Source organism: Dendronephthya gigantea, unplaced genomic scaffold (genome assembly GCF_004324835.1).
Source record: "Dendronephthya gigantea isolate DGI-Jeju-01 unplaced genomic scaffold, DenGig_1.0 000123F, whole genome shotgun sequence".
In the NCBI taxonomy this organism is placed as follows: Eukaryota; Metazoa; Cnidaria; class Anthozoa; order Malacalcyonacea; family Nephtheidae; genus Dendronephthya; species Dendronephthya gigantea.
Genome location: NW_021163133.1, coordinates 486,690 through 512,298, shown reverse-complemented (window position 1 = coordinate 512,298; position 25,609 = coordinate 486,690). Strand labels below are relative to the sequence as shown.

Genomic DNA, 25,609 nt, shown 5'->3' with positions numbered 1-25,609 from the left:
GAAGTAACAAGAAGAAAATAAATCCCCACTGCTGGAAAGATCTTACTTAAAATTAGTGCAAATACAAAGTTTGGCTGCGAAATTTTGTAAAATACGAAAAATATAGCCATGCGAAGTTGGCAAATTTTGTATACTTTTGTATTACGTGCGCTAATGTGTAACTAAATGTGTTACACACACTTCCGACCGTAATACAAAAGTATACAAAATTCGTGAAGTTCGCATGGCTATATTTTCCGTAATTTACAACAATTTGCAGCCAAACTTGGCAGTTTTATTTCTTTTAGTAAGCTCTTTCAGAATATGTCCTTGTTATCGCCGAGGAAAGAAATTAGTCTAAAGCGCAAGTGACGCGTCCATGGGCGTTTTCCTCAACAAAAAATTTCGAAATAGTCACGTTTAAAAATGAGAAAGGAATATTCGGAACGAAAATAGCCGTAAGAATTAGTATCACGCGCTAAACAACGATGTCACCGTTCACTACATGTTTCAGGTTCAAAATTTAGTTTCATGTGAAAATATTGGTATTCTTAAGACACCGAAAAACGGACCTTAATATGGGGCAGTACCCGCCTGCGTGTGTAGTAAATGCAGTTTATTATATAATAATTCGATACTCTGATAAATATATCTATCTAAAAATTCTACTTTAGTAAAAATATTTAAAATAGAAAATTTTCCGTAGACAAAACTATGCTTTATACAGCACCCCCAATTTCGGCACCAATCCTCTGTGACGTCACAACTTTCAAGCGTCTACCATGCAATTTGAAACGACTCCAAAAGATAATCTGTAATATAGCACAAACTATTGGAACATACACCAAGACTTGAAAACATCCATATTTAACGTCATTTCCGGTTCTATCGTGAAAGTTTTTCTCGTCCAAAAATAAATCAGAGCTGTGAGTTCCCGAGACCTCGTCGGAGTAAAATATTGAGTATCCAGTCTGTTTGGCCAGCAGCCATGTTCCCAAAAGAGGCGCAAGTGTTTGGCCTGGTTTCGAAAGTAATGCGGAAGTGCCGAATACCAGCGCAGAGATGCTTTGTTTTCTATGATGTATGACGTAATCTTCGTCAACCAGATCACTGATGACAAGGTTGAGAAGCTTACAAGTCCCTTCCGTGAAAACACGATTACTAAATTTGCAAACAGAATAGACAGAAAATGAATAAAAACTGAGACTCGTAATGAACTGCAAAGTACGGTGTATAAGAAAAAGTTTGCAGTACGCTATGTAAGAAAAGCTCAAATTCACGACGCCATCTTGAATCATAATTAAAATTATTTCATGCATTTTGTTGGAACCATGCAAAGTAATTATTCCATCTTTTAGAGGGGATGTAAATCAAATATGCGTGCAATGCATTTCATGCATTGTTCTTTATAAAGTGTTTCTGACAGACAATTTGTCGTATAGTTTCTCAATACCACAATAATTAAACGGTGTTGTTATATAGGTGCTGTATATTTAAATGTGATTGGTTCGTTCGTACATACATGACTTAATAAAAAAATAAATGCAATGTTTCCCGCCAGGGAAACAAGTGAAAAATTGTTGCCAGCTTCTTGTCACAACAAAGTTTTTTGAAATGAAATTGTCGTGTAACATGTATGTTTTTGTTCCTATATAACAAAACACGTTCGCTACACCTCGGGAAATAGTGAGTTTTGTAACTTTGTTTTCCTTCGAGTCTCAATGTTTCATACTCATTACAAACATTCAGACTCTTGGGAAAACAAAACTCACTATTTCCCTCGGGAGCATACATTAAGTGTATAATGTAGGCTATACGGGTGAAAATATTGCTTTTCATAACATATAAAGAGAGATCCAACTCTTGCATCTCATATGAAAAAATTCCTGCAATCTGATCGGTTTAGAGCAGTGCAATACGCATCTTCAAAGAACAACCAGAATCCAAGCAAAAACAATCGAGACAAACATAGCAATTCTAGCAGGAAATGCTGGTTTTGTGGTTATGCAAGAGCATTCAATGTCATAATGCATAAGAAGGCATAAGAAGGTAAACACACTCACCTTGCGATAAAAATACATAATAATGTTGTATAATCAGGGCCCAGCATTAACATAACCAAACTCAGCGCGAGTTTGACGTAAAACAACCACCTAATAACTATGTAAGCACCGAATCGACGACACAACGTTAAAAAGTACAGGTTATTGATGTGAGGTGTCACAAACGAAAGACCAAGTAAAAATGCGGCTGACTTCGGTGAAAGTGTATGACCAAGCAATTTGTCCAAAAATAACGGGAAAAAATTGCTGTTAAAATGACAGTGGAAGACCTGAAAGAAATTGCACATGCGGTTATATTTTCGGATTTCGATGGCCTAATTGGATAGCACTTGCAAAAATACTTGCTACAACATTTAGTATGAAACGATAACTGTCGGTTACTTGACCGCCTTCTTTGACGCAGAATTGGGTACCAATACCAGTACCAATACCAATATTTCTTTCAACTGCTTGATCGGCGCAATGTTATTATAATTAATTATAATAATTTATTAATTATTATCATTAATAATAAATTATCATTACTAACAATTAATAACAAAAACAAGGAGGAATTTCGTTTCAACCTAATCGGCATATTAATATTTCATGTAAAATGGTAAATAATGTACATTCTTACCGGAAGTAGTCAAAATTTATGCATTCTAATTGGTTTACTGAAAATGTAAACAAACTTGCTGATTGGTCTTAAACGAAATTCCCCGTTGTTAATAACAATGATTCATATATTGCATTGTGAATAGCGATAACAACAAATGTACGATTATTCATGATAGTAACACAAGTGCGATTATCGTGTTTGATCCAACAATCAGGAATTAGGTATACACAGAAGATAACTTTTGAAGTTTTACATTATATATTACCCCACTTACCTGAATTAAATTCATAGCAGTGAACCACCAGAAATTTTTATGTCCCAACAGCTGCTTAACGTATCTTTTCAATGCCAGAGAGGACGAATTATGCCGAGTCGCAACTTCATGCCTATCATAAATAAAAATTCAAACTTTATATCAATCAATAAAGATACGATCAGCAAAAAGGTACCTTTAAGTTGTACTGTTATCTCATGCGCCCTGGGAGCGGTTGTACGAACGGTGGATAAAACACTATCTACCAGATAGTACAATTTACGTTATCGTCGCCATGTTGGATGACTTTTACAAATGATTTTCCTTACAATTCTAATACATTCAACATGGCGAGATTCTCTTGTCCTTGAATACCAATCGCCATATTTATTTACATTTTTCAGGGAAAGCCAATTAGAATGCCTAAATTTTTAATACTTCATGTAAAATGGTAAATAATGTACCATCTTACCGGAAGTAGTCAAAATTTATGCATTCCAATTGGGTAACTGATTGGCCTAAAATGAAATTTTTTTTGAATTCCATAAGAATCGCTGCAGCCTATAGCAATAGGAAATAGGCATCGAAATTTGATCGCGTATAAATTAGAACGTAACACAGAAGTAAATAATGCTTGCTGAGAAAGGGTGTTTAAAAATCTGTCGCAACTTATCATATTTTTAAGTATTACAAAAACATGGTTTGCACTAAAAACTACATTACATAAAGAAAAAGATTTGAGCAATACTGGACAACTATCACAACCTGTTTATCACAAACTGTTATCACAACCTACATTCTTGACGTGCATTTCGATTTTAGCGATTTTTGTTTGTCAGGACGATTTTTTGAGCACACGTACAATAGTACTGCGGTTTCACCCCATGCGAATGCGTAATGCTTCATATTCTCACTTATGTGCGATCTCAACCCGGGAAAGAATTTTCACTACAGCATAACCACGATAAAATATTGTTTACATTTATCATAATATAAACAAGATCAAGTTTTTGACACGCAAAATTGCCATTACTATAGTGAAGACTACCCAAGGGATGCCTAGGAGAAGATAAAGGCACTACGTGTATTCACGCGCAGCATTTCTTACAATTTGTAATACTAGTTTATTATTATCAAAAAACATGGTTTATGCTACGTTTTATGAATTACCATATCACATAAGGGCAAAAAGTAAAACAGGATTGAAAAATTTAGGTGTCATTACAATAGTTATTAAAAATGGTGCCATATCTCGTTATGTGTCTTCAATAACGGCATTACAAAAATAAAATAGTTGTTAGTATATTCACAAAACAACAACAACATATATTAGGACAATGTTAGTTAGTATTCCCGTGAGTGTCAATTCATTTGCCACACGAATGATGTTTTTTACAATCCCATCCGCAGTGCCATTTGTCACAACACAAACACACTTTGTCATGCTCCAAGCACACTTTACTTGCAAGTCTGCAACAACCTTTGTAGTTTCCACAACATCCGAGATCAGATCCTTTGAGGTACCCGCCTAGCGGATTATTACGACACTTACGACGTGAGCGCCCTCGTCCCCAAAGTCCAGCGGTGTTCATCACCGCCAAACACAGAATAAGACTCAAAAGGAAAACCACTCGCAAATTCATCATGAAAAAAGCTGCAATATTTTTTTTTATCTGTGACGAAAATACAAAAAGATGAACAATTATATTACTGTTTTTGATATCATGCAATACAAATACATATAAGACAACGCTTTGTTTAAAGTTTTATTTATTCGTGACATTGAATTAATTAATAAAAAGGTCAATAGGGGGAAATAGAATAGGGTTGCTGAGGAAATGGAGAAATATTCTTACGTAAATACCACTTAAGCAATATCAATTATGCACCTTCAGTTTGTAAATGGATGAAATCAACAAACTCTCAGCCTTATCGCTTATTGACTGCATGTGTATTGAAAGCACAGGATCATAAAATATTCGTAGAGAATTTGTTTTCAAAACCGGATAGCCTTTGTTTTGTAATTCAAGGTTAACAACAACAAGGTTATGCAAATTGGAGTTAGACTGAAAGTGCTTTCTTTGTCTGGAACAACAACATTTGTAATTATAACACGTTCAAGCAGGATGTAGATCTATTTGCATCCATCTGAGTGAAAATTTCTTCCTAATATTGTCTTCCAACAGCTTCGGGTATGCATACATGCACGAAATTAATGATTTTTTATGTAACAACAACATTAATTTTGTAATTATTATAACACGTTCATGCAGCATGTAGATCTATTTTTATCCACCTCAGTAAAATTTTCTTCCTAATATTGTATGCCAACAGCACTGGATATACACACATGCACGGAATTAATGATATTTCATGTGTACAACAAAAAAATTGTCAAACTCGGGCCGTGAAGACCAAAAGCGGACGCAATTTTCCCAAGTTTTCGAGTGTTTGGAAGCAAACAAATTTGATTTTGTTACAATAATCTTGAGGATTCTTATAACAACAGTACATTTTCATTGATATTTGTTGTCAAAACTCAGCTTCACGACTTTCTTTCAAAATATAATTTATGTGCTTACGAAAACTGAAAATTTGGGCCCCAAGCCGGGCAAAGACATGCATGCATACCGGACGTGATTTTTTCAACACAAGAATCTTTGTGCATGATTGTCACTAAGGATATCGTTGACCACCATTTGCCTTTTTGAAAAATTAAAAACGCTGTAACTTTCAAAGATATAATTTCCTCGTATGTTATATTGGTTATTTTCTATTTTTTAGTCAAAATTAAACAGAAAATGGTTGCTACATGTTATGTATGAATCGTGTCCGGTATGTGATGGCCCTTGATAGCTTACATGAAATGAAATACTAACATATCTTACCTGAAAAAAAATTTCCGATTGCCAGCCAACTATAAAAAAAAACAATAAAAATTCACACTTAAGACAACTTGAAAAAAAATATGTAATAACAATAATTTAAACCCTGACTAGCAATGAATATAAAACTTATAGCAACAAAAAATTAGTGCAGTTCATGGCCCAGTCCCTAATAGTAATATAGCGAGAGGTATAACCATAGTGACTGCTTCCCTGGCAAGAACCATGCGTGTAAAAATGCATATCGCGTGCAATTTAATAATTCTTTCAAGAGCTTACCTGAGGACAGGACTTTGCTATGACGTTCAGGCCAAAGACTGCAACACGATCTGATCACTTTTATCAAAGTTTAATGATTTTTGCCGTATATAATAAAAATCACGATGCCGGTGTGCAAAATGCTCGCAGGCCCATTTTTAGGCTGGAAAGAGATCAGCAAGACAGTAACAAGGGGGAATTTCGTTTTAGACCAATCAGCAAGTTTGTTTACATTTTCAGTGACCCAATCAGAATGCATAAATTTTCATAAAAAGTACAATATAAGTATGCAAATAATGTTAAAAATTTACAAGCCATGATCAAAACAAGTTTTCGAGTGTCTTTATCGGCAGGAGATAAGTAACAGCAACAGACAGTCGTCAGTATTGATGATGCATGAGTACATGAATCGCAAACGCGAATTAAACTCCAATCAGAGAAAAATAATGGATACAACATATGAGCGTGATTCTAATTTTTATTTGGCTTCGCTTAGTACTCCAAAACAAGTTTAGTTTTGATTAGGTTTCATTATCTAATATAACATGACATAAGGAAAAACGAGTAAAACGGGAAATTGGCATTGACGATGTTCGTATATCAGGATATTATACTTATAAAAAATGTCATCACATCTTGATATGCTTTTAATAACAGCATTATACAAAAAATTTATACTACGTTAACTAGACAATGTTATATCATTCCGTATTCGCCAAAGGCAGTATTTATTTGCCACACGAACTATGTTTCCTACAGCCCCATCCGCAGTGCCATTTGTCACAACACAAACACGCTTTGTCATGCGCCAAGCACGCTTTGCTTGCAAGTTTGCAACAACCTTTGTAATTTCCACAACATCCGAGATCAGTTCCTTTGAGATACCAGCCCAACTTATTGTACCAATGATGACACCTAACTGCAAGGCTTGAGCGCCTTCGTCCCCATAACCCAGCGGTGTCCATCACCGTTAAACACAGAACAACACTCAAGATAAAAACCAATCGCAGAACTCCCATCATGAAAAAAAGACGTTGCAATATTTACCTGCGAGGAAAATTTTAAAAAGGCCTCTTTAAATACTTATACTGCATATACATACAGCAGCTATATACACGCGAGAAACTTGGCAAATTTCAGCAAATTGTATGCGTCGTGATTATGTCATGTTGAAACCTATTGCATGTTTATGTATGACAGCTATATATACATTATTTAAAGTTTGTCCTTAGGCTACAAAAAATAACCCGATATAAAGTACATATATAGTCAAATATAGACATTATAAAAGAACACCTCTTTTAATGCGTTAAGTTTAAGTTGTTTGAATCCTGAAACAGTATTCGTATTTCTAGATTCCAAAGAAAGCGACCATGCAGAAAAAAAAAGTTGCTATGATATATAGCTAGTTTCATTTTTAGATTTTTGGTTCATGCTCGCGCGTGTTTGATCTTAAACTTAGAGCTGAGAAACTCTGTTTCGCGTTATATTGTACATACTGTTTGAGCTAGCTTTCCAATTAATCATCATGTGCTACCTGCAGTCTTTATATATTGGGGTTCAAGGGGTTCAAGGCTTTTAAGGGTAAACAAAGTCTGAAGTGGTTTCTTTGAATATACACTCGGCTCAGGAAAAAGGTTTTTTGCACTTTTTCGACTTTTCTTTGAACACTACTTCATCTACGGCTGTGAGCATGCACGAAAGGAAGACGTCACAACCGAGGCAAAACTACAAGGTTTAAAAAAATGCAACAAAGTTTATAAAAAGTAGGGCTGTCGATCACAAAAGTAAAACCCTGGTGTTTCATCTCTATACGAAGCTAACTATTTTCATCCTGCTTTAATTGATTCTCAAAATTTGTGGTAGCGGATTTTTCTCATCTGGCGTTCATAACTCCCAAAAGCTTCTTTTTGGAGAGTGACCACTATAATGTGATGGCCCTCAACTTGCAAATTTAGGTGCTTGTAATATTGCGATGGATATAACTCATATGAAACATTTTGAACAAGATAAAATTCTAAAAACACATGCATATCACCCTTCATAAAGGTTTCTATACTAAAGCACGGAAACTATATATATAGCTATAGCTATGAGAAAAAAGCACAATAATTAGCACTTTTGACTATAGTTGAAAAACTAATTTAATACCATGTGAGGATATATATTTAAGGAGGGATGACTCAATATCGGGATGGTCTGTTTAGAAAGAAAACTTTTCATAGAGTTTTATGAGAACTTACCTGAGGACAATATTCTGCAGTGGCACGTTTACGTTGAGGACTCCAATACGATATGATCAAGTTCTTAACAAACACTAAGTTATAATTTTCTTGTATGATTGCATGCAAGTATTTAATACTTACATGGTGTACATGTAGTACATGTAGTACATGTACATGTACTTACATGTAGTTACTTACTTTGCAGTATTTAATACTTACGTGGTGTACCTACAAGTTATTATAATAAACACTAAGTTTATGTCAATATGCTCGCTGAACCATTTTTCCTTACCGGAAAAATTATAATGAACCGGAACATGTAACCGATGAAACAAAGGTGGTTTTTGGCGAGAATACAGAAGATTCATTCAGAAAATTGTTTTCGCCAAAGTTTATAAGAAAATGGACTGCTGAAACACGAGAATAATGAAGAAAACTTTTATAGAACGGAACGTGCTAGGCGATTTTTATTTCGCATCATGCTATACAAGTCGTTTTGCAGGCATGCATGATTCGTCGTTAATAAGTAATATTACAAGTGAAGAAGCAAAAGTGACATTTTCTCCTTCAATCTGTTCTCGAAGTGATTTCTGTTTAATCTTTATATGAATGTTACAGGGTTAAAATGAAGGAAAAAAAGTTAGAAAAATTATTTGCTTGGTTTGAACAGCATGGCGAAATGTTGCTGCATGCACGCGACAAAGCGGAAATTGGTTATACCCAGGCTTCAAACTTGGTGAGAAATTTATAAATATTCAACAAAAAATGTCTTGCACAAAGATTTAAGCCTGCACACGCCTGAAACATGTAAAATTTAGATACATCATGCAGTTTATATTTAAACTGTAGTGATCCACGCATATAGTTTCCAAGGATGCAAAAATAGATTTCTATAGAAACAGTCGATAAAGCATATGTATATATTTCCAACACCTTTGTTTGGTGAGGATAAAATCCTAATTAAGAAAACGTTTCAGTTGAAAGAAAACTAGTGCAAACTATTTACTTTTTATGCCTTTAATAAGAGTATTACAAAATACCAGAAACATCGATTGTACTACGTTCTATAAACATCACATTAAGACCATGTTAATACGTGAACGTTAATTCATTTACCGCACGAACTCTCTTTCTTACAAGCCGGTCCACAATGCCATTTATCGCAACAGCGACACGCTTTGTCATGCGCCAAGCACGCTAAACTTGCATACCAACAGCAGCCTGCGTAATTTCCACAACATCCATAGTCAGAACCTTTGAGGAACCAACCTTTAGGATTGTACCAACACCCTCGACGTGTACGACGGCGGCGACGCCGCTTCCACAAGCCGTCAGTGTTTAACACAATCAAACTCAGAACAAGACTGACCACAAAAATCAATCGCAAGGCTGCCATCTTAGAAAAAGCTATAATTATTGAAAAATCCGTTCAAAATTGCACCTTTGACCTAAGAGGAAAATTTTAAAAGTTTAGCTTAAGAGTTAAAGCAATTTACACGTCGTTTGAAGTTGGCATGCAAATATAAGCAAATGTAATTTTAAAACTTATATTGTGAATAATATATAGCTAACCACAAATGTTACGCTCACTACACATTATAATTATACAACATTTAAAGTGTTTGTATACATTACAAAGAGTCTAATTATACGAATTAATTGAATCCCTCCTCAAATTTGTGATTTGCATGAACATATAAAAGTAAGACTTATACGCAGTAGACAAAAGGTTTCACTAAACAACTTACCTGATGAAAAGATTTAGTATATTTAAGAAGTATATAGCACGTTCACGTTGACGACTTCAATCTCCAACACCATTTGATCAATTTAAACCCAAATACAAAGTTTTATCACATTGGTGTTTTAAAATGTACAAGATGCTCGCTGGCACATTTTCTCATACCGGAAAATGACCAATATGTAAAATGCAAAGCTACTTTCAGCTCGGCATGTTGATCTGCCAATCAAATTAACAAATGATCTTTTTATCTCAAAGTCACGATGCTTCCAATGCGGCGCTGCTATGATTTCATTCAATCATTCTGTGTCCGACTTTGTTCACCTAGTTTTATTCAGAAGACACGAGAGAAGATATCAAGACGATTATAAACTAGTGCTCGATATATGCATAATCAACAGCCTACATGCTGGCCAATTTTTTTCACGAAAATGATGAACAGGAAGATTGTACTGATTAGGTAAATTAGGCGTTGTTTTATTTGACATATTAAAGTGATGCTTTTATCTTACTCAAAAGTGATACTTCTTCCGGTCGTTTCTTTATAACTTGTTGAACAGCTCTCATGCATGAGTAGAACAACAATAACCAAGACATCTTTCAACCTGTAAAGGCAGTTTATTAAAAGACAAGCCCCTTTGAATTAAAAGCCTTTCCTGGCAACTTCCAATTTGGCTTTCGGTATAGTCCTAGAAAGTAATCGTTATTACCATTATTTTTTTGGTGACTTACAATTTGAAAATAGTTACTTAATTATGGTTAACCTGCACGAAAGATGATATGCGTGGTTATTTAATTATTTGCTGATGAAAATTATAGTTTTATACACGCAGGAATTTTTAAAGCTGAATGACTGGTTCACCCAACCCATCTGACATTTATAGCTTCCAAGATTCAGCAGTAGAACATACACGTCGAGGACTCCAACACGATCTAATGAATTTGATCAGGAACACTAGGTTTTGTAATATGCTCGCTAGCCTATTTTACGTTTCGGGAAAAAGATCGACGGGCACAGGCAGAAATTAGTCAACGCAGTACAAGAAATTGCGGGCGCGTTCGAAAAAAATCCTGTTTATCACCGAGCGGGCACGAAGGTAGAAATGTAACCAAATGACTGAAAATATTCACATTTCAGTGTTCAAATTGTGCACTCATCTTAAGTTAGAATGAACTATATTGCAAATGCTGTAAAAACAGCATTTCTTAATGACCCTAAGCTGACTTGCTTTATATGGCAATTTAAACAGATACTTTTCCACGTTTGTGGATTTTTGTGATCGAACACTGTGAATGTTGCTGACATATCGTAGTTAAACAGACGAGACGTGAAACTATAGAATAATATGTCTGGATTACGTAGTTCATCAGGGAGGAAATTCCATACACGCGACACTCGTAGCATATAGCTGTTCTATTATAGCTATAATAATTATACTCGATAAAATATAGCTAATAGGCCGATTTGAGTTTTTAACGAAGAGTTGCTGCATGCATCAATTTCAAGTTTAATACAATATTATGATTATTGAGTGCTGTTTTTAGGAAAAAACAGTTGAGTCAGTAGGAAAAATTAACTTTTACGAGAGTTTATGGGACTGCAAAGACGATTTAAACTGTAATCAGAGAATTATGAGGAAACTTTTCTTACCATGAAACATGGGCGAAATTCTATTTTCCTTCGCGATACGCTACATGATTTCTTTTACTAAATAATCATGCATGCATGTTCGTTTTGAGCGTATTCAAACTAATTATTGATGGTTGTAAATTTACATGTTTCCTCATTGTAGATAACCCTCTTCCTCCCTGCTCAAACTCTCCTCAAACAAAATTGAGCAATTTTCGACTGGACAATAGTCATCTGTCTAGAATGCTGTCACAACTTGTTATGCTTTTAATAATAGTATTACAAAAAACACGGTTTTTACTATGTTCACTATTAGCTATCTCCTTAAAACCATGCGTCCATTAATTAACGTATAGGCGTCTATCGTTTCATTTACCGCATGAAACATGCTTTTTACAGGCCCATCCGCAGTACCATTTATCACAACACTTGCAAGTGTTCCACCATCCATTGGCCACCATCGCCAAACTCAAAACAAGACTTAGAATGAAAACTAATCGCAGAACTCTCATCATTTAAAAAGCTTAAAAAGAAAACACTTTGGAAATCGATAAAAACCATACAAGAAACGGGAAGAAAATTTAAAAGGTTGAGCAAAATCCCCTTTTTGCTTTCAAATGCATAAATGGTTAGATAGATAACTGATAAATCTAGCTTATCTTTAATGCAGTTATATAGTATTGAGGCAATATATTTACGTATAGTTCAACTAAAAGCTCCTTATATACACGTAAATAAAAGAAATGATGAAATAAAATTTACTTTTTAATTCAGTGAGACATTGTTTACCTCGACAAATTTTTTTGGCGGTTGCTGAAAATCTAAAAAGGAAAAAATGATATATTCACACTTTTAGTTACTTGAGAGAAATAATGCATTACAGCATAGAAATCAATAGATAGCCATGCAACTTAGACCTCAAATTGACAGGTTATTAGTTCGTTCTGTTTTTTCTATATACATGTGTGTTAGACAGGAACAAATGGAACAATCCCAGAAATGAGAGGTATTTCAACGAATTTCATAGTTCGTAGCCCTGCCATGAATTTGAAACCTCCTAAAAAATATCACGGTCATGCACTGTGTGTGAAGATCGGTTATATGACTGCGGCATTGTGCAAGGTAGGCAAAAGGTTTACTACCTAAATTTTTGACTACAAAAAAACCTACCTGACAGGATTTTCTAAGGACACGTTCACGTTGTAGACTCCAACACGATCGGATCAATTCAAGACCAAATACAAAGTTTTATCACATTGGTGTTTTGAAATGTACAAGATGCTCGCTGGCACATTTTCTCATGCCGGAAAATGACCAATATGTAAGATCCAAAGCTACTTTCAGCTCGGCATGTTGTATCTGCCATTCAAACAAATGATCTTTTTTATTTAAAGTCATGATTCTGTCAATATGCGGCGTTTCTGTGGTTTGATCTAATTAACCTGTGTCTAATTTTGTTATTAAGATTAAACAGATATAGTATAACAATTATTCAATTACTTGAGTAATTGAAGTTAGTAAAGATATCAAGACGATTGAGCTATGCAGTGCTAGGATTAAGAAACCTAAATAACTAATACGGTGTTACAATGAGTTGGGTGAAGTGTAATCCGCCAGCGTGCTATTTCGAAGAGAAAGAATAATATCTAATTACGCCGCCGTCAACAACTGTTCAATATATTTGTGCTTATAATGACTTGCATCCGCCATTAATGACCATATTTCACCTGAAAAACCGGTCAAAATCCCTTTTTGGTTGAGATACTATGATCTCATATCTTACGTGTTCTCTTTACAAATTAAGCGTTGTTGTTTAAATAATTATTATATGGCTAATTTATACCTTTTAAAACAGTTTTCCACTGTATTTTTCGCGTGAAGCGCCATTTTGTTTTAGTTTTGTCTCTATGTTAGATTCCTAACTGGATTCTCGTTATGAAAACTCGCCTTATAAAAATAACGCTGGGGCCAGGCTATACTAGCCCACATAAACTATATACGATCCTGTTTCAAATGCATTACGTCAACATTTAAGGCTATACAACAGTTGTCAGTTTATATATTGTGCTACATACAGCGCTATCTTGCACACAGGATCACTAAAAAATAACGCATTTCACCTGCATGATGCATGTACAGAAAGTTTGCACTGCTAGCGTTGTTTCAGCTTGATTCAAACCTAGACATTGTTTTATCTGACATTTAAAGTGACGCTTTTGTCTTACTTTGAAGTGTTACTTCTTTCCAGTCGCACCTACTGTATTGCATAACTTGTTGAATAAATAACATGTCCAATTAAGGCAATTTAGTAGTTGAGATTTAACATGCCCGGGCAGTCGAGTATAGAACAACAATAACCATAACCAAGGCTAGCCTGAAAAAGTCTCAGCTAGCTTTAAATTATTGCTTAAGTTGAATCTTTCGATAAAGGAGTTTTATTTTGGTAATTTTTTTTGGCATGGTAAAATTATCGGATGCATTGTGATTGGTCAAGAGGAACACAAATAATTCATGTACCGCAGTTCCATTAGTGATTTTGATAAAATAAACAAGATAGCGGAAAGTTATTGTACTTTCCAATACGATGCCCACCATAAATATTCTTCTCGGGAACATACTTGGGCACCTGGAGTTGCTCTCAAATTTCATGCAGCGGTTAAAATCGATAAAATTTATGATGTTTTGGACGTGGACAAACATGATTCCTCAATTGTGGGTTGAGTAAAAAGCAAATTTTAATGGTTCCCCACTCTTTTCTTAGAGGCGACTTCCTAAATTAGCGCTAAGTCGCGCATGCTTAGCAAACATGTTGGCCTATACATTTTTGACCAAGTAGCAAAATATATAAACGTGCGACTGATATATAGTGGAAAGGTCAGGGCATATACGTAATGAGTGCATTTATGAATTATAGAGTAGTATACACAGTTATAAAAACACTACTGATAGCTTTCCAACAAAAACATCATTTTTCCTCACCGAAGCATCCGCACAACTCGCTAATATATGCCCATTGAGGCTTTGATATAACCAGTTTGTTCCTGATCGTATACCCGTAAAGTAAAACATGCAAAACAGTTTGTTTATAATCTGGCTGTATCTGTATTAAATTGTGTAGTTCGTTGACAAAATAGCCCACACGCCTAACGGCTTACCGACCTGCATTTCTGACCATGCATACAGTGCATATATATTGCATACAGGGTCACTAAAAAACTAATGCATTACAGACTTTGCCGTGAGCTTGTCATGACTGGCTTTATTTGGCAATTCACTTGTATGCATGTGTTCAACAGGGCGCAGTTGAATACATGTACTTTTGCAGACATCGTTTTATCTGACATTTTAAAGTGACGCTTTAATCTTACTTTGAAGTGATACTTATTTCCAGTAATTGCAATGTTCATCCCAGCAATGTTCATAAGCATGAAGTTTGTTATTTAGTTTTGTGTCATATTATACATTTCAGTCAATGTTTTTTGTTGGTAAAATTGTATCATATATTCAAAATTTAGTTGCCAACCTTATCATGCTTTACTACATACACTAAACGAGCGTGCGTCCGCAATTGCACTGACCTCACTGTATGAGACTGAAATCACATTCTTCTCAGCTATCTAATTGAGGTATATGAAAGTGGACTAGTGATACAGGTATACAATACATGCACCCGACAGCTCTTATACATGTACGCACACCAGTAAATTTGATCAATTTAAGCTCAAATACAAAGTTTTATCACATTGGTGTTTTGAAATGTACAAGATGCTCGCTGGCTCATTTTCTCATACCGGAAAATGACCAATATGTAAAGCTATACTTTCAGCTCGGCATGTTGCATCCACCAATCAAACAAGTGATATTTTTTTATCTCAAAGTTACGGTGCTTCTAATGCGGCGCTGCTATGATTTCATTCAATTAACCTGTGTCCGACTTTGTTGACCTAGTTTTATTCAGAAGACACGAGAGAAGGTATCAAGACGATTATAAACTAGTGCTCGATTGACAAAAGTAAACACAGACAGGTTTTATCATTATATGCACAATCAACAGCCTACATGCTGGCCAATTTTTTTCACGAAAATGATAAACAGGAAGATTGTACTGGTAGTCGTTTCAGCTCGGTTGTAAATTAGGTATTGCTTTATTTGACATCTAAAAGTGATGCTTTTATCTTACTCAAAAGTGATACTTCTTCCGGTCGTTTCTTTATAACTTGTTGAATAAATAACTTGTCCAATTATGTCATCGACATTTAACAAGCTCTCATGCATGCATGTGAACCATAATTAAGTAACTATTTTCAAATTGTAAGTCACCAAAAAAATACTCGTAACAACGATTACTTTCTGCGATTATACTGAAAGTCAAATTGGAAGTTGCCATACAGGAAAGGCTTTTATTTCCAAGGGCTATGTCTTTTAATAAACTGCCTTTACAGGTTTAAAGATGCCTTGGTTATTGTTGTTCTATACTCATGCACGAAAGTTAATATGCGTGCGTGGTTATTTAATTATTTGCTGATGAAGATTATAGTGTTATACAGAAATTTTTGATTGCTGAGTTGATAAAGCTAAATGACTGGCTCACTATGAATAAAATTATTCCCTAACAGCGAAAAAGCTAAAATATTGTTTGGAACTAATTGGGAAAAATTGTTGATGTTAGGACGGTTCGAGTGAACCTGGAGCTGGAGTGGCTAGTTTTCATACAAACTGATGTGGCAGCTTCGCTTTTAATGGAAATCGAAAAATTTAAAAATGACATTTTTCTTTGTTATATTGTTAAGAACATGGCCGTAAATGAGAGTTTTATTTCATTTAGTTTGCTCGCAATAGGTCCGTAAAGTAGGCTAATTTTTGCGCAAAGTTGACTGGTCAGCGGCATGGGCGACCGCCAAGCTTTATAAAAGTTCGATTTACTAGCTTTACGACGAGTTTTTGTAAAAACTAAATAATGGCCATTCGAGAGAAAGCTTATGAGAATATACTTATACTTCTAACCTTCTTCTAGCTTGCGAAACCACGACAGACAATTTCTTTAAAGTCTAGCCGTCTGATTTCAAGCACGCACTCGTGGCATAAATTTAATCCCTTCGCGAAGGCAACTAACCCGGTTTCTGCAAATTTTCGTTTTTCCACTTAGGTTTATTGAACTGTAAATGTCATATCATCAATGCTAACAATTATTCGAATACTTTAAACCAAAAAAAAAAAACCCTCTTCTGTCTGTAATATGTTACGATCCCCGAGCGGGCACGAAGGTAGAAATGCATGTAACCAAATGAGTGAAATTATTTAGATTATAGAGTGTTGAAATTGTGCACTCATCTTAAGTTAGAATGAGCTATATTGCAAATTCTGTAAAAACAGCATTTCTTAATGACCGTAAGCTGACTTGCTTTATGGCAATTTAAACAGATACTTTTCCACGTTTGTGGATTTTCGTGATCGAACACTGTGAATGTTGCTGACATATCGTAGTCAAACAGACGAGACGGGAAACTATAGAATATGTCTGGATTACGTAGTTCATCTGGGAGGAAATTCCATACACGCGACACTCGTAGCATATAGCTGTTCTATTATAGCTATAATAATTATACTCGATAAAATATAATAGGCCGATTTCAGTTTTGAGTCATTTCATAATAAATGTTTAGGTCAGGTTAGCTCCGGAAATTGTGTACTTGGTTTGAAATAACGAGGGGTTGTTGTATGCATCTATTTCAAGTTTAATACAATATTATGATTATTAAGTGCTGTTTTAGCACAAAAAACAGTTGACTCAGTGGGAAAAATTAATTTTTACGAGAGTTTTTGGGACGCTACATGATTTCTTTTATACTAAATAAACATGCATGCATGTTTGTTTTGAGCGTATTCAAACTAATTATTGATGGTTGTAAATTTACATGTTTCCTCATTGTAGATAATCCTCTCCCTCCCTGCTCAAGCTTTCCTCAAACAAAATTGAACAATTTTCGGCTGAACAGTAGTCATCTGTCTAGAATGCTGTCACAACTTGTTGTGCTTTTAATAATAGTATTACAAAAAACACGGTTTTTACTATGTTCACTATTAGCTCTACTGAGCTACATCTCCTTAAAACCATGCGTCCATTAATTCATGTAGGCGTCGATCGTTTCATTTACCGCATGAAGGAGCTTTTTTACAGGCCCATCCGCAGTGCCATTTATCACAACACCTGCAAGCGTTGTCATGCGCCAAGCACGCTTTGGTTGCTAATTTGCAACAGCCCTGGTAATTTCCACAACATCCGAGATCAGTTCCTTTGAGATACCAGCCTAACTTATTGTACCAATGATGACATCTGATTGGACGGCGTGGGCGCCGCCGACGCCACCATCCATTGGCCACCATCGCCAAACTCAAAACAAGACTTAGAATGAAAACCAATCGCAGAACTCTCATCATTAAAAAAGCTTAAAAAGAAAACACTTTGGAAATCAATCAAAAACATACAAGAAACGAGAAATGCGAGGTATTTCAACGATTTTCATAGTTCGTAGCCCTGCCATAAATTTGGAACCTCCTAAAAAATATCACGGTCATGCACTGTGTGTGAAGATCGGTTATATGACTGCGGCATTGTGTAAGGTAGGCACAAGGTTTTACTACATAAATTTTGACTACATAAAAAACTTACCTGAGGACAGGATTTTGCAAGGACACGTTCACGTTGTAGACTCCAACACGATCTGATCAATCCAAGACCAAATACAAAGTTTTATCACATTGGTGTTTTGAAATGTACAAGATGCTCGCTGGCACATTTTCACATGCCGGAAAATGACCAATAAGTAAGATCCAAAGCTATCTCAGCTCGGCATTTTGTATCTGCCATTCAAACAAATGATCTTTTTTGTTTAAAGTCATGATTCTGTCAATATGCGGCGTTTCTGTGGTTTGATCTAATTAACCTGTGTACAATTTTGTTATTAAGATTAAACAGATGTACAGTAGTATAACAATTATATTGAAGTTAGCAAAGATATCAAGACGATTGAGCTATGCAGTGCTAGGATTAAGAAACCTAAATAACTAATACGGTGTTACAATAAGTTATACAATTAGGTGCATGATAGATCTTATTCAATGAATGAAGTGTAATCAGCCTGGCGTGCTATTTCGAAGAGAAAGAATATCTAGTTACGCCGCCGTCAACAACTGTTTAATATATTTGTGCTTATAATGACTTGCATCCGCCATTAATGACCATAAAAAAATGATTTTACCTGAAAAACCGGTCAATATCCCTTTTTGGTGAGATACCATGATCTCATATCTTACGTGTTCTCTTTACAAATCAAGCGTTGTTGTTCAGTAAATAACTATTATATAGCTTTTAAAACCAGTTTTCCACCGTATTTTTCGCGTGATGCGCCATTTTGTTTTAGTTTTATCTCTATATGTTAGATTCCCAAATGGATTCTTGTCAGGAAAACTCACTCAAACTATATACGATCCTGTTTCAAATGCATTACGTCAGCACGCATGTAAGGCTATACAACAGGGGCCGGTTGTATGAAAGCCGGATAGCGCTATCCACCGGATAGTGATTTTTTCAATCGCTTTAAAATCGCCCGTTGTTGGATATAACTTTGATCAAATCCTAGTATTCCTAAATTGAAGATCCTCTTTAACAATAGTTGGTTACAAAGCTGACATTTTATTGCCATTCAAGCATTTTTAGAAGGGTTGAAAAAATCACTGTCCGGTGGATAGCGCTATCCGGCTTTCATACAACCTAGACATTGTTTTATCTGACATTTAAAGTGACGCTTTTATCTTACTTTGAAGTGATACTTCTTTCCAGTCGCACCTATTGCATAACTTGTTAAATAAATAACATGTCCAATTAAGGCAATTTAGTAGTTGAAATTTAACATGCCCAGTTGAACCCATACCCATATCGAACAACAATAACCATAACCAAGGCTAGCTTGAATAAGTCTTAGCTAGCTTTAAATTATGGATTAAGTTGAATCTTTCAAAAAAGGAGTTTTATTTTGGTAATTTTTTTTTCGGATGGTAAAATTACCGGATGCATTGTGAAGATCTTACTTTGAAGTGATACTTCTTTCCAGTCGCACCTACTGTATTGCATAACTTGTTAAATAAATAACACGTCATATTAACGCAATTTAGGAGTAGAGATTTAACATGCATGCCCGGGAGGTGAGTAGAACAACAATAACCATAACCAAGGCTAGCAATTGAATAGGTTTTAGCTAGCTTTAAATTAGATTAAGTTGAATCGTTCGATAAAGGAGTCATTTTACTTCTGGTGAGGGAAAACGATGTTTTTGTTGGAAAGTTTGAAGTTTTGTTTTGAGTTCTTGCAAACTATCAGTAGTGCTTTCATAACCGTAATTTTTACTCTAATTCATAAATTAATTGACTCGTAGCTATATGTGCTGACCTTTCCACGTAAATGCACTGAATGATGATAGTTTGTCATTTTTAGTAACAAAAGGGTTGAAATTGTATATACTATATTTCTATTGAGTGCGCATTGGAACAGGAGGGTGGTTTAAAAAAATAAATTCAAAAAGAACATCAGGGTATAAATATCATGTATAAATATATGATATATAAATATATATGATTTTAACTTACAAGAAGTTTTTAATATGGGTAATATAACGCTTTTAGCACGCGCTCCTTCACTTTGGTGTTGTTGAGCACTCTGGGAAAGCTATAATAGGTGCTAATTAGCATATAATGCAAAGCTCACTTCCATTGTGGTCGTTCAAGCACTGTGGCCCTACTGCATGTCTATACACACGTACAGACATGCAGTGGCTCGATCTGTGTTGAACCACTTGCGGTTAGTGAGAGCAAACATACATGCGTAGATACGGTAGTAATCTCGTTTGTAGATGTACCAAGCTGCGCTGATGAGACGCTAAACACAGCTCAAAACAAAGTTTCAAGCATAAAAGTTTACAATTGCACGCCCTTCCCCTTTCAAAAAGAAATCGAATTTAAGAGAGTTACCCATGTGAGAATGGACGACTTGCGCTTTAGACTAATTTCTTACCTCGGCGATAAAAAGGACATTTTTTGAAAGAGCTTACTAAAATTAGTAAAACTGCCATGCACGTTTGGCTGCGAATTGTTGTGAATTACGGAAAATATAGCCATGCAAAGTTTGTATACTTTTTTTATTACGGCCGGAAGTTTGTAACTAATTTAGTTACACATTTCCGCACGTGCATGTAATATTACAAACGTATACAAAATTTGCCAACTTCGCATGGCTATATTTTCCGTATTTTACAAAATTTCGAAGCCAAACTTTGCATTCCCACTAATTTAGGTATTTATTTTCTTCTAGATACTTCGCTCAAAAATTAGTCTAAAGCGCCATTGGAACCCTCGCCTTATTACAATTACACACGGCCCTATTATTTATACGGGAATAAGCCCCATTACGATTACTGGTGAACAGGAATATATCATACATAAGCACTCTGAGAGAGTAACCTTGGCGCCAGCTATGATAATGCCCGCCACTCTCGGCGCTGTTTTGCAACTAAAAATATGGAAGAAGTCTTACCTCTCGTTTGTCGAGGTCAGGACAGATGAGCGACTCGTTTTCTCAAAATAATGCTTCAACGTCGAGGTGCTCAGAACAAAACCAACGAATGAAAAAATTGCCAGGCAAACGCAGAACGTCTGAAACGTGATAATAAATTCCTTGTCCCAGAAATAGTAGGATATGAACACTGACGTGGAACCGATGGCAGAGAAAAATGATGAATAGCTGTTAAGTTTCGTTCGTTCCTCTTCACTAAGAGCGAGGTCAGCAAGCAAGGCTGAGTGATTTAGGTCGATAAGTGTTAAAAATGCATCGTATATACAAAGACATATCACAAATTGTAGCGAAGGTTGCAGCCAGCTGAACCAGAAAGATAAAAAACCCAGAACAAATACGGGACTAAATTTCATCAGCGCTCTAGAGGGTGATTCAAAACAAGAATGGATCAATACGCAGTTGTTTAAAACCTTTCAGCTTAAACCAAAGAAAACTGGGTTATAAATGCATTTTACATCCCAACAGCTTGTTCACAGTGACAAATTGATCTCGGATGTTTGAATCGTGCAAGAAGAAACAGGCACGCCGGAATGGTGCGAGGGTAAAGTGGGGGGGGGGGGATTTTGGTGAAGTGGCATTTCTGTAGCAGGGCATACTAGAGAACGTTTGTAGAACTTCGAACTTCGTTAATTTCATCGCGTTTTAGCTTCAGAATGATTTCAGCAGCTAGGAGTTTGTCGATTGTCATGTTTTTTGACAGTAGCGTAGCCAGCCTGTCGATTTGTCCCGCTATGCTAATATTTTAATGTTTACTGACTGTGAAAACAATAGATTTCTAAAGACATGAATAATTATAATAACTCGAAATTTACATAGCGGGACAAAATCGTCAGGCTGGCTACGCCACTGTTTTTTGAATTGTTGGTTGCACTTCTACAGTTCTACTTATGATAAAATGTAAACCTTTAAAGTGAAAGGTAATCTTTGCCCCCAACCCCCCTCCCTTGCTCCAGCTGTCAGCATCCCTGAGAAAAAATTATATTTTTGTCTACATAGCTCAAAAAGTTGTGGAAATTGGTGGGAATATTTTTTAACATATTAAGCATCATAATAAAATCTTCACAGCTAAGCAACTGTACCTTATTCTTTTACGAACAATTTCAATGGAGCCAACATGACTATAAAAAATATCACAGTGCATAAGCACTACATGAAGTACATTCCAGGTATACAGGGGGACCCCAAATAGTGCAAATAAATAATAATAATAATAAAGGCCTGGCATGGTCCAATGCAATGTCTCAACACTGCACAATACTCTCCTAAATGACTTAATAAATCAACTGTGTCATTCTTTGTGACAAAGTTGCCTAGGCAATACCATCAACCAAAGTGCATCAACTTACATGTTATTTTCTAATGATCCATGGTCACTGATCCAGCCAAAAAGTGGATCATTCAATGAATTCCAAACAAGAAAGACAGCCTAATAGAAAAATTTTCCTTTAAAAAATACTTATTTTATCAAATCAAAAACTATTTACATGCAAATACAGGGGTGGAGAGGTTATTGCAACTCACTATGGTATTGCCAGATATGCAGAATTCTCTTGTTAATACCTCACAGTCATGCAAAACAGTGTTAACACTAGCAAGGATATTTTATGTAAGCATGTACTTTAATGGAGCTAAAAGTTTCTTCATAGTTTCCATATCCAGTGAATTATGAGATCAGTGATTCACTGTGTCACAGACAGGTCACTCGACAGATCACAGTTAAAAAGAAATTCAAGTGAAAAACTTTGCTCAGTCAAAAATTTCTTATAAATCGTTTACTTCCTCTGCCCATCCTGAACTTGTGTTAATCACTGCCCAGGTATTAATTAATTGTTATATATAGGTGCTATGTATTTCAAATGTGATTGGTTCATTCATAGTCACATGACTTTAAATAAATGCAATGTTTCCCGCCAGGGAAACAAGTGAAAATTTGTTGCCCGCTTCTTTTCATAACAAAGTAAAGTGGTTTTTTTTTAAATGAAATTGTTGTGTAACATGTATGTTTTTGTCCCTATATAACAAAACACTTATTAACGTATACACTACCTCAGGAAATAGTGAGTTTTGTTTTCCCTTGAGTCTCAATGTTTCCATCAACTTCCTCTCGGGAAATATTCAGACTCTTGGAAAAACAAAAGTCACTATTTCCCTCAGGATCATACATTAGGTGTATATTGTTGAACAGTGAAATGTGATGTATGAGTTAAGGAACAAACCACTAGAACTTTAATAATTTAACAGAATAGACATAAATTGCAATTTTAATATTTGCAAAGTTCTGATTTGGGCAAGTGTATTCTTGCTATAGTATTCTTTCAAGAGACTATCAGGTGTGAGCTCACATACATACACCACTGTGTTCAGTGTGCACCTATTCAGGGCATGCAGCAACCCTGAACATTTTTCAAGCAATTTTCTTTCTTGGAGTGATTGCATTTTACATTTTTTTCCACTGCAAAATAACCTAAAAACTACTACAAACTCTTCTTTTATATAGGGCCTGCTTCAAACATATGTGCTTGAGCATTTAACTTTAGAAGGTAAATGCGCTGGAAACATGACAGGCCAAATATTAATTGAAATAGTTATACCTAATGTATCACAATGCTATGTAATGACTTGCACCAATATAATTCAAATAATTTAATTTAACTTTCCCACACAACAGGTTGAAACTAAGCAGTTGTCGAGACAAGTCCAGAGATTAGCTTCTGCGGCGGGAGACATATGTGTAAATAAGAATTCCACTGTTAAAAGTACATGTTAAAAGTACATAGTAGTTCTTCAATCAGAAGGGTATTAATAAATTCTCAAAATCTGAATTCAAAGTTTTTTTGTAAAGGAGGTGATATTAAAGTTCTTTTACACATACAGATATAAATGTTCTTTTACACATACAAAGGGATTTCTTGGGGATTGCAAAACTTAACATGCTAATTCTATTTTGGACAAACTGCCCTTGAGAGAGCCAATCAAACTGGAGGAACCTTTTATGTGCATCAGCAATATTGTAATTAATAATAATATATAATAATATTAAAGCCACGTATATATTGAAGGTTTTCCTACACAGCATTAGGTCTAGCGTATGGTGACAAGTAAAAGTTTGTTTATTTCTTTCATGCTTTAGCGATTTTTAACAGGTGTATATCTTTAGAGGCAGTTTTTTAATACATCTCATTCTTTAATAAAAGATTTTTATATCAAGGTTAAATACGATTATTGGAAGAAGAACAAAATATCTCAGAGTTAAACAATCTTACATACGAGTTATTTGAATAGAAATAACGTGTCTTAGTAAATAAAGAGCGCAGTACAAACCTCGCCAATCCAAAACGACGTCTTGTCTATCTTGTAGACGGACACGAATATCTCAACATAGTACAGGAGAAAGACATTGTGAAGTATCGACCAGAAGAGAGCGATAGAGCCGTACGAGATACGGACAACTTCCATGGGCTCCATCGCGAAAAAAATGAAAAGAAAACAAAGATTTTCCTGATCCTAAATTGAAAGACGGCATACCGAACAAAAACACTCTCAATGACTTCTAGTGATGACTTCTGACTATTATATTTAGTCTCCTCTCCATTTCCTGTTTCACTAATTTTGCCTCATTAAAATTCATGTTAGAACCGCTCACCATGACAACTGCATGTTCACAGGAAACATTCATGATCCACTGAGCTGTATATAATCACTGGAGGAAATGCAACTTTTGTAAAGTGGTATAACAACCCCCTAAAATAGACAAAACATATATAGCTATTTGAAGACGCTGCCACGCTGCTCCCTTGTTATATCATTAAAAAAGAACGGACCATGTTATCTTCAGTAGCGTAGCCAGCATGACGATTGGTCCAGGTATGCTAATATTTTGGTGTTCATTGACTGTAAAAACAATAAATTTTTAAATACATGAATAATTATAATGACATGAAATTTACATAGCGGGACAGAATCGTCAGGCTGGCTACGCCACTGTTTATCTCAACGTTCATTAACAACTTTTTGGGATGAACTTATACCTCGGATAATTCATTACTATTCCCTCGTTTGTCTCTATCAAAAGTAGACAATCGCCAGCGCAAATTTTTCGAGTACTCATTGCGCCACTGAAAACAGTGCGCGAAAATCTTGGAACGAGGATGTAATTTTGTCTAACACCTCCACACGATGTACGCGAAAAACCTGCCGTCGAGGATGAGCACTTCCAATCTCATTCTCCTTCCCAGGTTTTTCGCATACTGGGAACGAGGATGCACGCAACAGTAACTGTGAAGCTCAGCGGGCTTACTAACGTAATGCACTCGAATTTGTTTTTATTCCTTTGTCTTCTATAGACCCAT

At 35.4% G+C, this 25,609-nt stretch overlaps 1 protein-coding gene and 1 long non-coding RNA gene across 2 annotated transcripts; both read right to left on the bottom strand.

Annotated features, from left to right (window-relative positions):
• Positions 1–110: 110 nt before the first annotated feature.
• On the bottom strand, positions 111–24,849 carry LOC114535769 (transmembrane protein 180-like). The gene is made up of 7 exons (XM_028557089.1): positions 24,582–24,849; positions 22,607–22,686; positions 22,340–22,378; positions 21,222–21,620; positions 2,918–3,029; positions 2,043–2,311; positions 111–1,140 (listed from the first exon to the last, which is right to left on the bottom strand). The coding sequence occupies exons 1-7, from the start codon at positions 24,723–24,725 to the stop codon at positions 699–701; spliced, it is 1,485 nt and encodes a 494-aa protein (XP_028412890.1). The 5' UTR covers positions 24,726–24,849; the 3' UTR covers positions 111–698.
• Positions 3,966–6,308, bottom strand: LOC114535770. The gene is made up of 3 exons (XR_003688357.1): positions 6,061–6,308; positions 5,785–5,813; positions 3,966–4,569 (listed from the first exon to the last, which is right to left on the bottom strand). It is a non-coding gene; the product is annotated as an uncharacterized LOC114535770 (long non-coding RNA).
• Positions 24,850–25,609: the final 760 nt, after the last annotated feature.

What these genes read in the sequence shown, in the direction of transcription:
- LOC114535769 (XM_028557089.1), bottom strand. Translation starts at nt 24,725, where the DNA reads ATGGAGCCCATGGAAGTTGTCCGTATCTCGTACGGCTCTATCGCTCTC. An exon ending in CGTCGTTTTGGATTGGCGAG is followed by an intron (nt 22,687 to 24,581) that starts GTTTGTACTGCG and finishes TTTTTCTATTAG; the next exon opens with GCTGTCTTTCTTGTTTGGAA. An exon ending in ATTGTTCGTAAAAGAATAAG is followed by an intron (nt 21,621 to 22,339) that starts GTACAGTTGCTT and finishes ATCACCCTCTAG; the next exon opens with AGCGCTGATGAAATTTAGTC.